The 17,713-nt window shown below is 48.4% G+C and overlaps 2 protein-coding genes across 10 annotated transcripts in view; both read left to right on the top strand.

Annotated features, from left to right (window-relative positions):
* The window catches only part of ZBTB38 (zinc finger and BTB domain containing 38), a 78,437-nt gene extending 61,701 nt beyond the window's left edge, over positions 1-16,736 (top strand). For 6 of the 9 annotated variants that reach the window (XM_084901755.1, XM_084901754.1, XM_084901759.1 and 3 more), the window contains one exon: positions 9,310-15,776. In XM_084901755.1, the coding sequence (XP_084757881.1) occupies positions 9,310-12,942 (3,633 nt within the window). In that variant the 3' untranslated portion in view covers positions 12,943-15,776. Of the gene's footprint in view, positions 1-1,684; positions 1,902-7,737; positions 7,828-9,309; positions 15,777-16,193 lie in introns of those variants that run through there. The other 3 variants (XM_084901753.1, XM_084901760.1, XM_084901752.1) reach the window with 3 other exon arrangements.
* Positions 8,492-9,297, top strand: LOC311632141 (large ribosomal subunit protein eL34-like; the record flags this gene model as incomplete). Its single annotated transcript, XM_084903274.1, has 2 exons — positions 8,492-8,596; positions 8,804-9,297. 2 exons carry the CDS (start codon positions 8,492-8,494, stop codon positions 9,137-9,139), a joined length of 441 nt encoding a protein of 146 aa, XP_084759400.1. The 3' UTR covers positions 9,140-9,297.
* Positions 16,737-17,713: the final 977 nt, after the last annotated feature.

The following is a 17,713-nucleotide window of genomic DNA, read 5'->3' as shown; positions in this document are numbered from 1 at the left end:
GTCCAGCACCGCGCCTTGTGCTTTCAGTGACCTTTATCCCATTCACTCCGCTCTGCCCAGTTTCTGGTCCACCAGGAGGAGCCGGTCTGAAGCGGATCCGTTGCCTCGCAGGAGGCCCCAGAAAGCTGGGGTGCAGGGCGGGTTGTGGGTGGGGAAGGAGGGTGCCATGGGAGGTGGATGCAGACAGTTTGACACCGAAGAAGCAGTTGGTGCTCGGTCCGTTTCAGGATAGCCCGTCCTTGCCGCTCGCTGGAGGTTCATTCCTGTGCAGAAGCCAGAACGTACAGCAGTTCTTCCCTCCGCCGCCTCCCTGTGAGGCAGCAGGCGACTGAGGGCAACAGGCCCCTTTCGGTTCGCAGGAAAGTGGAGTTTGGCTCTTGAAACCAATTCTTTTTTCTTCTTCTTCTTCTTCTTCTTCTTCTTCTTCTTCTTCTTCTTCTTCTTCTTCTTTTTAATATATTTTATTGATTTTACACAGAGAGGAATTGAGAGGGACAGAGAGTTAGAAACGTCGATGAGAGAGAAACATCGACCAGCTGCCTCTCGCACACCCCCTACTGGGAATGTGCCCGCAACCAAGGTACATGCCCTTGACCGGAATCGAACCGGGGACCTTTCAGTCCCACAGGCTGACGCTCTATCCACTGAGCCAAACCGGTCCCGGCATTCTTTTTAATTTTTATTTTATTGATTTTTCACAGAGAGGAAGAGAGAGGGATAGAGAGTTAGAAACATCAATGAGAGAGATACATCAACCAGCTGCCTCCTGCACACCCCCCATCGGAGATGTGCCCGCAACCAAGGTACATGCCCTTGACCGGAATCGAACCCGGGACCTTTCAGTCCGCAGACCGACGCTCTTTCCACTGAGCCAAACCGGTTTTGGCTCTTGAAACCAATTCTTGGTGGTTTAGGGCTCTCCCCTAAAATGAAAAGTCCCAGGGTCAGGAATCCTGCCCTGGCCATTTTGGTAACTCGGTCCCTGCCGCTGCCGCGTTCAGAGCGAAAATGCCTTCGTCAGGGACTTGGCGTGCCAGTGGAGTTTGGTCGAGACAAGAAACGGTTACATCTCTCCAGGGCTTCAGAGAAGAGCTCGAAGCCTGTTTGCCAGGTTTCTTAAGCAAGCGGAGCCTGGGCAAGCTTGGTCCTGAGGTGAACCCAAGGTACCCGGGCCGCCCTGGAATACTTTTTCCAAAAGAAAATGGAAAACCAAGGACTTTCTCCCACACCCCTTTCCTCTTTCCTGCAAGCAGCCTGAATATTTAGCTGGACACATTGCATCATTCATGAATCTGGAAATACTCGTTCTCACAGTCCATCTGCACACCATTGCAAGGCCAGAGAGCGAATGTTTACCTTTCCAAAATAATATATGCAGGTGAGGCCGAGCGAGCCAGCTTCCCTCTCTGTTGAACGCGCTCCAGCAGCTTCCTGATGTTAGCCTTTTGAAGGGCCCGGATTTCAGTGGAAAAACAAAATTCCCTTGTCATCCTACGCCTCCTTGAATCTGATAGCTTAAGTGCACGGAGGACTGATAAACCCAGCTCTTCTCGGCCCCTCTCGGGCCGCCCGGGGAGGGCACCCCGAGAGGATTTGCCTTTTTCCTAGACACAGCTGAATTCTATAAAGGGCTTCTGTTTTGTAATCTGTTTTCGAGATCTGATGCGTGTGTTTCTAACACCCCGTCACGTGGGGCGGTCTGACGCAGGCGCCCGACAGGACTCGGAGAAAATGTCCTGCGAGGATGTGTGGGAAGGCGGAGCCGGGCCACTGAGGCGCCCAGTGTCCGTTGTCAGGAGCTTTCCACCGGGGACGGCAGACCCGGGCAGGCGATTCCATTGCGACATGGGCCTCGCTCGGGCCCAGAATGGACCGTGGGTTTGACTTTTGCAGGATTCCAGGTCAGTACCCTAATGCGGCGTGTCGTTCTTTTTTTAGTTGGGTTTTATTTCTGCGTTTCTTTTTATAGACGAGGGCTCGCAGGAGAGGGAGGAGAAAGTGGCTCTGTCTGTGCGGTTCTGTTATCCCGGACGTGCGTGAGGGACTGAGCGGCCCGGGCGTGCGGAGCCCCCGGCCTTTCCCTCTGATCAGAAGCTTCAGGAGAAGGGGGTTTGGTCTGACCCAGGAGCGTGGCCTCGAATGAGTGACTTCGGGTTCTCACTGAGAATGCGTACGGGACAGGGTTACTTCCCTCTCGGTCTGCCATGTCTTAAAAAAATGTCCTGATGAAACTGCACCAAATTTTATTAACAAGCCCTATGAAGTTCTACAGAGTACATATGTTGGTTATCAGCTTAAAGAGGTTTTTCAAGATTGGGTTTTTTTTGTTTTGGGCTTTTTTTTGTATGGTTAGAATTAGAATTTAGATAGAAACTATCATTATAAGGTTTTTTATATCTGCGTTTTTAATAAAGTTGCCTTGAGTAATTGCAGGAAGGAAGGTTTAATTAAGCTGGAAATACTGGAATTTACTTGGTCAGATCATTGCCAAAAATTTGTTTCTTTTTTTAAATCCTCACTCAAGGATATTTTTTTAAAGTGTATTTGAGAGAGAGTGGAAGGGAGAGAGAGAGAGCATGAAGCATCGATATGAAAGAGAAACATCTAACAGTTGCCTCCTATGTGCACCCCCAACCAGGGATCGTACCCACAATCTAGGTATGTGCCCTGGCTGGGAACTGAACCCACGACCTTTGTTGCTTTTGTTTTCAAGTTCGATCCCAGAATACTAAAAAGTGAGGTATCTAAGATATACTGGGGAGGAGGCTAATTTAATAGGTGAGTGCAGCCAGGGGGTGGGCAAGAGAGGAGGGGGCTGGAGGAGGTTAGTGGGGGGGAAAGGGTGACTTATGTAATACTTTCAACAATAAAGATAAAATTAAAAAAAAGAATCATTTAGGCAAACAATGCTGTGATCAGGCTAACCTTGGAGACAGGCGGGGGTGCAAGCCGTGATGGGTGGCACCCACAGAAGACGGGCAGCGGCCCTACAAACCAAGGCACCGTTTGCACCCGAGTGCCGGGTGGAAAGGACTGCCCGTCCGCCTGGCTCTTCAGTCATGCTCACATTCAAGTGCAGCAAGTCCTTCAAAAAGGTTCCATCATAACATTGACGGGGTGGGGGAAAAATCCGATTCCTGGCTGGGGCCACTGTCTGCACGGAGCTTGCACATTCTCTCATGTCTGTGTGGGTTTTCTCTGGGGATCCGGTTTCCTCCCACATCCTGAAGCCGTGCACGTGATGCGAAGTGTCCACATTGTCCCCGCCTGAGCGTGGGTGGGTGTGGGAGCGAGAGCGCCCTGCTGTGGAGGGACATCCTGTCCGGTTCGGGTCCCGCCTCGTGCCCGGAGCTGCTGGGAGAGGCAGCCGACACCGTGGACTGAAAGGAGTGGGTTGGAAAAGAACGATCTTACTATTTTCTATAAATCTTTTAAAAATGTATGCACAGCTCACATTTACTTCAATGATTAATACTATAAGTGTCTCGGGTCTTTATGTAGAAGTTTGGTGATATTTTTGTGACCAGAAATCCACTGGAGGAACTTAACTCTTATTTATATCAGTTAGCCCAGGGCCGTGGTCGGCAAACTGCGGCTCGAGAGCCACATGCGGCTCTTTGGCCCCTTGAGTGTGGCTCTTCCACAAAATACCACGGCCTGGGTGGGTCCATTTTGAAGGAGTGGCGTAAGAAGAAGTTTAAGTTTAAGAAATTTGGCTCTCAAAAGAAATTTCAATCGTTGTACTATTGATATTTGGCTCTGTTGACTAATGAGTTTGCCGACCACTGGCCTAGGGTAAAATGGGTTTCCTTATATGTCATTTTGTTTAAAATTGCAGTTTTCAAGAACCTATCGGTGACATTAAATGCTGGGGTGAGGAGCTGCAATTTTATTATTTATTTATTTGTTGTTGTTGTTGTTGTTAATCCTTACCGAGGACATTTTCCCATTTATTTTTTAGAGAGATTGAAAGGGATAGGGCAGAGAGAGAGAAAAATATCGATGTGAAAGGGGCCCATCGATTGGTTGCCTCCTACATGTGCCCAGCCAGGGTAGGGGATGGAGCCTGCAACCAAGGTGCATGCCCTTGCCCACAGTCAAACCGGGGACCCTCCAATCCACAGGCCAACACTCTATCCACTGAGCAATTTAAAATAGGGTGGGCACGGTGGGCCTCACCAGGAAGGTCATGCTTGATGATGCAAGGCAGCCGAGGGAGCCCTGTGGGTATCTAGTAAGAACATGCATTCAAGGAGAAGGAACAGCACATGCCAAGGTCCTGAGTGGGGGCATGCCAGCTTCTTCAAGAAACAGCAAGGAGGCCAGTGAGGGAGGCAGAGAAATAGCAGGTGGGAAGGTCAGAGTGGTCGGGACAGACATGCTTGACTGGTTCGATTCCGGTCAAGGGCAAGTACCTTGGTTGCGGGCACATACCCAGTAGGGAGTGAGATGGCGGAGGTTAGGAGAGCAGCATGCAGGGCAGGAGTTCCAGTTTGGATGGAAGTCCTTGTGTTCCCTCCGATTCTGAGAAGGCCTCCAGTGTTTTGCTGGCGAGAGCTCTGGCGAGTTAGTGAGGACTTGACTGTGATACTTCGGACCTGGAAAATTAGCGTGTGTATCTATGTTTCTCCATTCCTTGGTCTCTCCTGTCTCCTGAGGATTTCTGCCTTATATTTTACCACACTTGCATTCGCTTTGTCTTCAGTTCTTTTGGGCTTACTAGTATATATGATTAATTTTATTGAGTAAAATACTTTTTTTAAATATGTTCTTTTTAAATGATTTTGAACATTTTCTCATAGACTACAGCAGCAGTCCTCAAGTTTTTCTGGTCCCAGAACTCCCTTATACTCTTACAAATCATTGAGGGTCCAAAGAGCTTTCATTTATCTGAGTTATAGCTATCAGTACTTACCATATTCAAAATTTAAAATAAGAGTTAAAAAAAACTATTGACTTCTGAAAAAAATGCTATGATAAAACCAGGTGTCTGACAAATAACATTTTATTTTTAAAAAATAACTACTTTCTAAAACAAAAAACAACAACAAAAAAACAACAACAAAAAAAACCATATAGTGGGAAAAGTAGTATTGTTTTACATTTTTGCAGCTGGATTTTCATATCTGCTTCTGGATTCTGTTGAAATATATTATTTTAGTTGAAATATGTAAAGAAAATCTAGCCATACATGAATAGGTAATTGGACAAAGGAGGAGTTTTCTTAATCTTTCCAGTTACTTGTGGATATTCTTCGATAGCACACTGAAACTCGATAAGTGCTAGTTTCTTAAAGGGTTCTACCACACAATGGTAGATAGTCCCATGAAAGATTTCATACTTGGATATTCAAAAGTTATGAGGATGTTTCATTGACAAATATAATGATGCTTTCTATCTATCTATCCATATAAAAGCCTTAACAACCGGTCGACCAGTCACTATGGCTCACACTGACCACCAGGGAACAGACACTAAAGCGCAGGATCAGGCTCCCTCCTGTCTGGATCGGGCCTGTGGGGACTGGGCAGAAACTGGCTATCCGACATCCCCTAGAGGTCCTGAATTGTGAGAGGGTGCAGGCCAGGCTAAGGGACCCCACCAGTGCATGAATCCATGCAATGGGCTTCTAGTTATATATATTATTCCATCTATAAGGGAGACTAAGATCGTATGCCATGTTAACAGTTGGCCTTTTGTTAACCATTCTAACTGAATAGTCTAAGACAGTGGTTGGCAAACTGCTGCTCGTGAGCCATATTCCGCTCGTGAGCCGCGGTTTGCCGCTCTGATGACTAATGAGTTTGCCGACCACTGGTCTAAGAGAAGGATCAGACAATCCCACAGAAGTCAGTGGGGCTTATAATCTGAGCTTGATGTGAAATACCGTATTCCCAAATGAAGGCAGAGCCTTGTGGAAGGTTCGGAGTGCTGTGAAGTGGGTGTTTTGGAACAAGCAGTAATGTTGAGGTGAAAAGACAAAATAGATGACGCAGCATAGAACTAAGCCAACTTGGAAGGCAGCTTTTTTAATCACATAGCAGGTGTTTCACCAAATCTGAGATTATCCAGTCAGGCTGGATAAAGAATTGAAATAATAAAAGAAAGAAAAGCCCTAACCAGTTAGGCTCAGTGGATAGAGCATTGACCTTCAGACTCAAGGGTCCTAAGTTTGATTCCGGTCAAGGGCATGTACCTTGGTTGCGGGCACATACCCAGTAGGGGGTGTGCAGGAGGCAGCTGATAGATGTTTCTGTCTCATCGATGTTTCTGACTCTCTATCCCTCTCCCTTCCTCTCTGTAAAAAATCAATAAAATGTATTTTTAAAATAAATAAAATAAAAATAAAATTTAAAAAATAAAAAGAATTGAAATAATGTATGGGCCTTACAAAAACCAAACTGCATAAGAATATATGAGTCAGGAGACAAAGTAGACCCTACAGGGCCCAGAACAGAAACACCTCAAGGAAGGCAATAGAAACATCGACAGAGTGTGTTAATGGTGTACAACCTAATGAATGTGAAGGACACACTCCTGTGATCTGTTTGGGGACACAGAGGAAGCCATAAAGATTTTATTTATTTTTTTATTTTTTTAATATATTTTATTGATTTTTTTTACAGAGAGGAAGGGAGAGGGATAGAGAGTTAGAAACATCGATGAGAGAGAATCATCGATCAGCTGCCTCTTGCACACCCCCTACTGAGGATGTGCCCGCAACCAAGGTACATGCCCGTGACCGGAATCGAACCCGGGACCTTTCAGTCCGCAGGCAGACACTCTATCCACTGATCCAAACCGGTTTCGGCAAGATTTCATTTCATTTTTATTATAGATTTAAACCCCCTCCCCCTCCAGAGTTCTAGAAAAGATTCATGGGAGACAAGAACTAAAGGCAGGGTAAACAAGAGTAGAAGAACTAACATTAACCAGAGACAGGGAGGCAGTTGTCACACCAGGAACCCAGGCTCACAGTGGCTATCACAACTGATGAGAAAGGTTAATTCTTACTTGTCTCAAGAATTAAGAGAAACATGGGGACTATCCTGTTCTCGTTACCTGAATCGAAGAAGTTGTAAGTAGAAGTGTACTTCTTATGGCTGAATGAAATTTAACCAGTTAACTGCCACGATACTTTGAATTTAATTTAAAAAGGTCTGCCGCTTGCCTCTAGAGACACTTATGGCGTACAAATGGTTAAAAAATTATCAAATGGACTCTTACATAAAGGATGTTGAGTAACATAATGGGCACAGCTTATATCAGCTCCACAAAAGGGTAAAAAGAGATTGTGTATGTGGCCATCTGGCCTTCCCAACGGAATCAGCGCCGGGGGCTAAACGTAAGACTCCACTGCCACTGGGAGATAAAGAAATACCAGCAAGCTCCGTGGCTTTCTGGATGTCACTGGACAAGGGATAGAGAGACTGGGTGATGGCTGGTTAGTGTATCCCATGGACCAGAGGTGGTTTTTGTGGGTTTTTTTAACTGCAGGGGTGATATCTTATTGTACAGTGAAATTAGTTTAGTGAGTTGCTGTTGGCATTTTTTTAAATATATTTTATTGATTTTTTTACAGAGAGGAAGGGAGAGGGATAAAGAGTTAAAAACATCGGTGAGAGAGAATCATCAATCAGCTGCATCTTGCACACCCCCTACTAGGGATGTGCCCGCAACCAAGGTACATGCCCTTGGCCGGAATCGAACCCGGGACCTTTCAGTCTGCAGGCCGATGCTCTATCCACTGAGCCAAACCAGTTTTGGCAGCTGTTGGCATTTTTTTAAATGAAAGATAACAGAACAGAGCAAACTGCGTCACACATGGTAAGGGTCACGTTTTAATTTCATTGGCGTCTTAGTTCAGCCATGTATTTATTGTACACGCGCGGCATGAACACGGCTGCTTTTGACTGCCCCTTACGGGGCTACTAGTTGGCAGGCCCTGACCATTCCAGACTGATTATAGAACATGTGTGGAGAATAACACGAACTCGTCTCTGGCGGAAAAACAGAGCTGGGATCCTCAGACCAGAGCCACTGTGCCTTTAAATTGTGCTAATTTAGGAGCCTGTGATTAGACTCAGCATTGTGGGCTCAGAAACATACTTTCCTGGTTTCATATGTTTTGTTTGTCCTCAGTACCTCACAGAGTTCTATTTGAAAACCCTACTGGCCTTTGGCTAGTAATGAAAGGGAAAGCAGAGAAGGAACGAGGTGGGCCCCAAAGAGGAGCAGGGCGCCCCTGGTGGTCAGATGTGGCCATGCAGGCTGTGGCTTTCCATTGAGAGACCCTTGGGAGCCACCAATTAGGAACAGCTGCTCCTCCAGATCTTGCTTCTGCTCTGAGCTGGTAATAATACCTTTACAGACAGGCACTGATTACTTAGAGAGGAAACTTAAAGAAAAACCATTTTCCTGCTCCATGAACTCTGTTTGGATCAGATCACCAGGCCGTCTTTGGAAACGATAGGAGGCTTGTGGCAGGACCATGGCGCTGCCCAGCTCTCGGAGTTCCATCCACGCAGCAGGCTGGAGGGATGATGAGACCCTTAACATTTTTGGGAGGGGACCCTGCTCCCCCCGATGTGGACATGTATCTATAGCTACAGCTTCGGAGAAAGCGTTCTGAGAGGATTTCCAACTATGCAACTCTTAGCAATGGTCTTCTGAGAAACAGGCTGGGGCGCGAGGAAGGTTTAGCTTCTCGCGTTGATCCCCAAGTCTTGGAAGCAATGACAGCATGACATAAAAACCTGTCTTTTTTGGCAGTCTGCTTGACCTCCGGGGACGGTGACTTCAGGTATTCACTGTGGTCCAGCGTTTGACATACCGCCCGAGGCCGTCCTACAATACAGCCTCTGAGGGAACTAGGCTGTCCCAACCCCTGGTGATAGAATTGTTCACCTCCACACCTGCGTGTGGTGTGCGCCCAGGCCGGCCTCGCGCAGTTCGTGCTGGGAGGCCTGAAGTTCTCATGAGGTTGTCCAAAACGAAAACACACGTCAGCAGGGCCTACGGCGGATCCATGTGTGCTGAATGTGTCCGTGACAGGATCAAGCATGCTTTCCTTACTGAGGAGCAGAAAATCGCTGTGGAAGTGTCGAAGGCACAAGCACAGAGTCAGAAAGCTAAATAAATTTTAAAATGAAGCTTTTTTTTTTAGTAATAAAAAAAAAAAAAAAAAACACCTGTTTTTCATGCAAAAAAAAATTTTTTTTTTTTTCCCCCAAAGAGGTTGAAAATAATCTAGACACAAAGCAGGTCCTTGTGGAGGGGTCTCTGACCATCTCTCTCCTCTCCTTTCAGATGACAGTCATGTCCCTTTCCAGGGACCTCAGGGACGACCTGCACAGCGACACCGTGCTCTCCATCTTAAACGAGCAGCGTATCCGGGGCATCCTGTGCGATGTCACCATCATCGTGGAGGACACCAAGTTCAAAGCCCACAGCAATGTCCTGGCTGCTTCGAGCCTTTATTTCAAAAACATCTTCTGGAGCCACACCATCTGCATCTCCAGCCACGTCCTGGAGCTGGATGACCTGAAAGCCGAAGTGTTCACGGAAATCCTCAATTACATCTACAGCTCCACCGTCGTCGTCAAGAGGCAGGAGACGGTCACCGACCTCGCGGCCGCAGGGAAGAAGCTGGGGATCTCCTTCCTGGAAGACCTGACCAGCTGCAACTTCTGCCACTCCCCGGGGCCCTACGTGTACTGCATCACCGAAAAGGGGGTGGTGAAAGAGGAGAAGAATGAAAAGAGACAGCACGAGGAGCCGGCCATCGCCAACGGGCCAAGGATCACAAACGCGTTCTCCATCATCGAGACGGAAAACAGCAACAGCATGTTTTCCCCGCTGGACCTGCGGGCGAGCTTCAAAAAGGTCTCGGACTCTATGCGGAACGCCAGCCTCTGCCTGGAGAGGGCGGACGGCTGCCCCGGGGCGGAGCCCGTGCGGACCCTGGCGGAGCACTCCTACGCCGTCTCCTCCGCCTCCTCCGCGGCCGAGGCTTACCGGGGCCAGCCCCAGCCCCAGCCCCAGCCCGGGTGCGGGCCCGCCGGCAGCCCGCCCTGCAGGACAGGCCAAGAGAACGGGGAAGCTGCGGCCGAAAACCCGACGGCGTGCCAGAAGCCCGCGGCACTCTCCGCACCCCAGGATTCCGAGCCGGCCACGGAGAAGACGCCACCCCCGCCGCCAGGAACCCGCGGGGAGGCTCCCCGAGAAAGGAGCCCGCAGCCGGCCGCGGTCCTCCCCGGCTCAGCATCTCCCGACGACGCGGAAGGCGACGTCCGTCCTCCCAGGGAAGACGAGAACGCCTCCTCCGAGGTCCCCGGGCCGCCGGCCGCGGAGGTCCCGCCTCTCGTCTACAACTGCAGCTCCTGCTCCAAGTCCTTCGACAGCAGCATTCTGCTCGGCGCCCACATGCAGCTGCACAAGCCCACCCAGCAGCCGCTGGTGTGCAAGTACTGCAACAAGGAGTTCAGCACCCCCAACAGGCTGGACCGGCACGAACACATCTGCATGCGGTCCAGCCACATCCCCGTCCCCGGAGGAAACCAGTGCTTTTTAGAAAACTACCCCACCATCGGGCAGAACAGAGCCTCCTTCCCGGGTCCAGAGTCCTTGTTATCCGGAAATAGGATCGGTGACTTCTCCGGTCCCGGGAGCACCCTGCCGGAGATGGACCACCTGGTCAAACTGGTGAACGGGCAGATGCTCTACAGCTGCACCGTGTGCAAGCGCAGCTACGTGACCCTGTCCAGCCTCCGCCGGCACGCCAACGTGCACTCCTGGAGGAGGACGTACCCGTGCCACTACTGCAACAAGGTGTTCGCGCTGGCCGAGTACCGGACGAGGCACGAGATCTGGCACACGGGGGAGAGGCGGTACCAGTGCATCTTCTGCCTGGAAACGTTCATGACCTACTACATCCTCAAAAACCATCAGAAGTCTTTCCACGCCATAGACCACAGACTCTCCATCAGCAAGAAAACGGCCAACGGAGGCCTGAAACCGAGCGTCTATCCGTACAAACTGTACCGGCTGCTGCCCATGAAATGCAAGAGGGCCCCTTACAAGAGCTACCGGAGCGCTTCCTACGAAAGTGCCCGAGAGAACAGGCAGGGGCGTGAGCCCGCAGCCGGCCCCTATGCCGTTCAGAACCCACGCGGCTCGGAGCTGCCCGCTCTGAATTTCCCGGAGGGCATGCACCCCGCGACCTGCAGCCCCGCCGTCCCGCCGGACACGGCCGCAGGCCAGGACAGACCCACGTCTGCCGGCGTTCACAACGCAGAGGGGTCCAGGTGGGGAGAGGAGACGCCGAAAGCCGGTCTTGACAATAACTTTTATTCAAAGGAGGCGTCCCTTCCTTTCCCTGAAAACGCTGTCGGTGGTTCCAGCCTCCCGGCCGGGGGGATGCCCGCTCTGTCTTTGAGTCACGGCAGCGAGAACTCGGCGTCTGTCATCAGCTACGGCGGCCCCGCGCCCTCGGTCATCGTGCACAGCAGCCAGTTTTCCTCGGTCATCGTGCACAGCGGCATGGCGGCCGCCCTGTCCGGCCCCGGCAGCAGCCACGGGGCCCCTTCAGGCCCGGCCGCCGGCCAGACGGTGAAAGAGGACAGCAAGCCCGAGCCAGACAAGGCGGGCAGGGTGGGCAGCAGACACAGAGGCATTAAGGAGAAAAAGAAAACCGTCCCCTGTGACAGGGGAGACGTCCCGGAGGAATCGAGACCCGCCGCCGACCCCGGAGGGTCGCTGAGCAAAACCACGAACGCCAGCAAAGAAACCAGCAAAATCGAAACCTACATCGCGAAGCCCGCCCTCCCCGGCACCTCCACCAACAGCAACGTGGCGCCCCTCTGCCAAATCACAGTCAAGATCGGGAACGAAGCCATCGTGAAGAGGCACATCCTAGGATCCAAGCTGTTCTACAAAAGAGGGAGGAGGCCCAAGCACCAGGCGCAGGAGGAGGTTCTGCCGCAGGAGAGTGAGCCGGACACCAAGGGCGACAGCCCGCTCGACCTCTGCCAGTCCGAGTGCATGGACATGAGCGAGATGTTCGACGAGGCCAGCGACCAGGACTCCACGGACAAACCGTGGCGCCCTTACTACAACTACAAGCCCAAGAAGAAATCGAGGCAGTTGAGGAAGATGAGGAAAGCCAACTGGAGGAAGGAGCACGGGGGCAGGAGCCCAGGCACCAAGTATAAGTACCCGGCGGAACTGGACTGCGCCGTGGGCAAGGCCCCCCCGGAGAAGGCGTTCGAGGAGGAAGAAAACAAAGAGATGCCCAAGCTGCAGTGCGAGCTCTGCGACGGAGACAAGGCCCCGGGGACGGGGAGCCCGGGGAGGCCCCACCGGCACCTCACGGCCAGGCCGTACGCCTGCGAGTTCTGCGCCAAGCAGTTCCAGAACCCTTCCACACTCAAGATGCACATGCGGTGCCACACCGGCGAGAAGCCGTACCCGTGCAAGACCTGCGGGCGGTGCTTCTCGGTGCAGGGGAACCTGCAGAAGCACGAGCGCATCCACCTGGGCCTGAAGGAGTTCGTCTGCCAGTACTGCAGCAAGGCCTTCACGCTCAGCGAGACCCTCAAGATCCACGAGCGGATCCACACGGGCGAGAAGCGCTACCACTGTCAGTTCTGCTTCCAGAGCTTCCTGTACCTCTCCACCAAGAGGAACCACGAGCAGCGGCACGTCCGACAGCACGCCGGGAAGGGCTTCGCCTGCTTCCAGTGCCCCAAGATCTGCAAAACGGCTGCCGCCCTGGGAATGCACCAGAAGAAACACTTGTTCGAGAGCCCGGGCCAGCAGGAGAGGGTGGAAGGCGAGCTGTACCGCGGGAACGCGGCTGCGCTGGAGAACCCCCATTTCGTGGATTCGGAAGACAGTGACCAAAAGGATCATCTACAAACCCTGGTTGGAAATGTCCTTTGAGTAGTGGGGGGGGGGGGGGGGGGGGGGGGGAGGGGAGAAAATCTTCAAAAATATAAATTGGTGGGGGTTTTTTTTTGTTAGTTTTTTTCAGTTAGCTGTTTTGTGTGTGTGTGTGTGTGTGTGTGTGTGTGCGTGTTTTTTAAGTTCAGTTTTGTTTTGTTCACCTAACAGTCATGAAGGAGTGAATTGTGAAAAAGGAAATCTCATTTGTGAACATTTCAGAAAAAAGGATCCCCGGATCTACTTTGGGTTTTAGCATTAACGTCTTACAAAGTGCGCAAACATGAAACGGCTGACGCCGCCAGCATCCCAAGTATCTTGTGAAAGTTTATGAAGTTCTGAGCTGTGGTATTTCTGCCGGTGGGGGGCGCAGGGGGGAGGGGGGCGGGGAGTTTAACTTTAGCCTAATTTAAAACTTTCTGGTTAGTGCTGTTAGGAACTGGCTGCTACACTGTCTTTAGTCACTGGAGAAAAAGGTCAGACATCATGAAAATGTCAACTGCATAAGCAAGTTCAAAGGTAAATGGGCTCTGACAGTCATTCCCATTCAGCTTCCGCACTATTGAAAACCGTTTAAATTTCATGGGTACATATTAAACACTTACTATAGCTAAAAAAAAAAAAACTGTGTGTGAAATGAGTAACCTAAGTAGGACATCCACATATTAGAACTACTTTTCTGCAACACAAACCTTGTAAAATACATATGTAAATCACCCTAACGTTTAGCTGTCCATGTCCCCTGTGGAGAATTATACCGATGAGCAATAGATCGGCAGATAATGAGGACTGGTGTGAAAACCGGTAGAAAGCATTCTGAAGATGAGTTAAGAGAGCATGCCGATGCTTTTAGATGGGATGCTGTTCTCTTGAGGTTGTGGCTGAGCTGTTACTAGAACTGGTCTATTCACGTCACAGAAAACATAGGTCACGCCTTATCTATCGGGGAAAGCCTTCCCAGAATTCACCTGTGGTTACCCGTGCTGTGTGTTACTTTGCAATGACCTCACCTCAGAAAATGAAGAAGGTTCACGTTCTTCTGAAACTCCCTGCGGTCACCCGTCCATCCCGAGGCCATACATGTGGAGGTCTGTTCCAGGCAGAATTCAAGGGTTCACGTCGAACCCGGCACCTCCGGTTCCACTGAAGGGGTGTCTGGGAAATTTAACGCAAAGCACGCGTACCTTGGTGAGCGCCCAGCGCTTGAAAGGGACAGAAAGCCTAATCCCTACAATGATGGCTCTGCAGCCCACAAGCAGACACTAGTGTAAAACAAAAGGACAACAGAAACACACACTCGGCCCCTCCCGTTCTGGACTTGAGTAGGCCACCGGAAAGGGATGACCGTCCTTGCCTCAAACAGCTTTGTTTGGGGGTGGCGAGGGAGGTAGAATATGGGGTGATAAGATTCCATCACTTATGTGACTCAGAAATATATCCACAAAGTCAGATGCCTTGTCTTCATGTTTACAGACATCTAGCCCCCTTGCTAAAAAAAAAAAAAAAAAAAAAAAAAAAAAGCCCACTTACATTTTTTTAATGTTCTTTTATGTTGACCCACACCATCAACATTGCCCTCAAAGTCTAATTGTCCTACAGGAGGTCCATCATCGGGACTAGGTCCCAGGAAGCTGGAACTCATGATTCTTACTTTTTAAGCTGCCATCATGGGAGGCGGAGAGAAAGCATCCCCATCCTTTGATCACCAGTATGAGCAGAATCCGGAAATCGGTTCAAGGGTGACCTGCAGTCAGTCAATCATGTTCATAGGATTTGATAGATAGAAACCCAAGGCTACCCAAGGTTGCAGAGTTACCATTATGAAGGAGTAGCTCAAAGGACTCCAGTTTCTCTCTGCAATGGGATGTCTTCATGAAGAAGAATGAATACGGATTCAGGTGGGCAAGAACATTCAAACATCCAGAAAAGGACATGATCAAAGCTGGCCTTGTAATACTGTAGTACTTGGCTGTTAAGTAACCCCAATATTGTATCTGCATTTATCTTTTGTTCAAACACATTCAGTTACATACAGTATTATATAATAGAGGAAAATGGAAAAATGCAAGCAAATTCAACTTTATTTTACACATTGTATATATGTATACCTGCACTATTCATTTGGTTTTGTTACAGAGATAGTCACCAAGCGCTGAAGAATTGATAATTAGAATATTTAATAAGCAACCCTGTGATCTACTAATTTGTTTGATCCCAATTAAGATTAAGAATCAAGAAAAATAATTGTGTATTTTAGTCATTTTGATTTGAGGTAACTCCAGATAAGCAATTATTACATGTAGTGATGTCTCCCAGCCCTTACACGTGGGTATTTTTTAAGTGGACTTGTATGCTGATAATTCTAGACCAAAGTAAATATGGCAGAATATTTATACATGAAAAAAATAATTTTGCAAATATTTTCTATAATTGTATTATTCGTTTAAAACGTTGACAGCTTGTGTTAGTTTCAGGGAGGGGTGTATATTTTGATAAAAAATACTTGACTTTGTAATTCTGTATATTCTACACAATTTATAGAGAGCCGTTTTACGACAGCCTTGTCACATTTTTTGTTAATTGTGAAAACTTTATTTTGAGTGATGTTTAAGTATGCATTGAGTACATAACGACCAACTAGAATTCAAGTAAGTGTAAACAGTGAACATACTGTATGCTGTACAAGATATATTGTAATTTGCTGTTTTAGCATCTGTATTTTGTTTAGAAGATATTATTAAATGCAGATGTTAAGGGTTGGAAAAAGTCTAATTTTATTTTTAGAAATAATGAATATAAATTTGCTTTTGCTTGATTAAAATAGCTTGTTCCTATGTTAAGTCTCTTTTTAATGTTTTAATGTTACTTCTTTTATGCAGCCACGCAGCTATTTCATTGGTGTGCGTCACAGCGTCATGTTGCATATTAGTCGTCAATACATTTCTACCTCCTCACCTGTTTACATTCCGTGGTACCCACTTGCATTCTTACTACTCAAATGCAATATGACAAAAAAAAAAAAAAAAAAAATCAGCCCTAGCTGGTTTTGCTCAGTGGATAGCGCATCGGCCTGCAACTAAAGGGTCCTGGGTTCAATTCCGGTCAAGGGCACAGGCAGGGATTGCAGGCTCGATCCCCAGTAGGAGGCATGCAGGAAGCAGCCAGTCAATGATATTCTCTCTTCGATGTTTCTATCTCTCCCTCTGCCTTCCTCTCTGAAATCAATAAAAATCTTTTTCTTTTTTTTTAAGGCAAAATGAGAGAAGTTGAAGTCTTCTGGTGATATAGTGCTTTGGATAGGCCTGGTGGTATGATGATAAATCACAGACTATTGGACGTATTCTGCTGGACTTATCCACAGGAAACAAACTGTACCCGTGTAGTGCCAGGCACTTGGCCATGGTCTTTTCATGGGCTGTTTCACCCAGTCCTTCCCCAGCAGCCCTGGGAAGCCGATGTCGTCATCCACATTTCATAGTGACTTTGAGACGATCCCAGAGATCCCAGCCCAGGGCTGCCCACCACCACAGCCCACGTTTTGTCCCTTCTCAGCATCTTAGAGAGGAGCGCTGAATGGGAACAGAACAGAGAGTGAAGAGAAAAGGCTTGACAAAGTAACTCAGCGTTAGGAGGGTAGCTGTTACAGTGACAACTCTGAAGAGGCCGTGAGGCTCAGCTTCCCCAGACTCATCACGAATCTACTTCCTGAGGGCTCGCTACTTTGGCCATTTGGGGTTTTTGGTTTTTTTTTATATCCTGGGATATTGCCCCAATAAATCCCGTTTTTAAGCGTTCGTACACTTTTTTAAAGACTGGACTGAAATGAAAATTTAATGCTATTTTACGCTAACATTTTTCACCTTGAAAGCTGTTCCATCATCACATCCGGTCCTCTGAACTTGAGCTCATTACCTTCAAAAGCTTGCAGTTAGTCACAGTGAGCAATGGGAGAGGGAGTGCCGGTGGCTCAGGCATCACGGTTCATCACCAAATGGGCTGTGGAAAAGAATCCACGTTTCCAGTCCTGGCTGGTAGCATCAATTTTGTATCTGAAGGGCAATTCTAAACTAATTCCCCCCAAAATTTCATAATTGCTGTCTGCTTCACTCTCTAGCAAAACAGATTTAATGTTAAAAGAATGTGTAACAGTTGCGAAGGTAACCGGGAATCATACAATCCTGTCGGTGCATATTCTTTTAGTTCTTCTTCCGGCTCTTTTTATTCCTGTTGCTACTCTCCCCTTTTCTCATCACCTGTTGATTGATTTGGTCCCACTCCCTCTGTCTCCATCAGTTCCTCTTTGCAGACTTCAAGGGATTTTTCCCCCCCATTTGAATTTCCTCCATATCTGAGGACTCTTCAGCTTTCCCCTCCCCAGATCCCGCCGTCTATTCCTCTCCCATTGGAAGAGAGCAGGCTCCTCCGCCCCTCCAGCCTGTAACCCTTGCTCATGATTCTTCAAGCAGGATGGTCAGTGAGCAGATGCACAGTTTTTAAAATGAAACACTCCAAATTCAGACAACTAATGAAAGGACTGGTTACAACAGAAATGTGACTACATTTCTATTATTTAATTCTTGACATCTATGACATCAAATGATTCTACTTTTTTAGAATGCTTGGCTGAGAATTCAACAGCAACCCTTTTCTAAAGTAATTTTGAAAATTATTACTTCTATGTAATTATTCTAGGTCAGTAATTTCAGCCTTTTTCATCTCATGGCACACATAAACGAATAACTAAAAATTTTGGCACACCAAAAGTTATATT

The sequence above is a fragment of the Pipistrellus hanaki genome (assembly GCF_964339955.1).
Source record: "Pipistrellus hanaki genome assembly, chromosome: 13".
Classification (NCBI taxonomy): domain Eukaryota; kingdom Metazoa; phylum Chordata; class Mammalia; order Chiroptera; family Vespertilionidae; genus Pipistrellus; species Pipistrellus hanaki.
The sequence above is the reverse complement of the archived record's forward strand: the minus strand, read 5'-3'. Positions and strand labels throughout refer to the sequence as shown.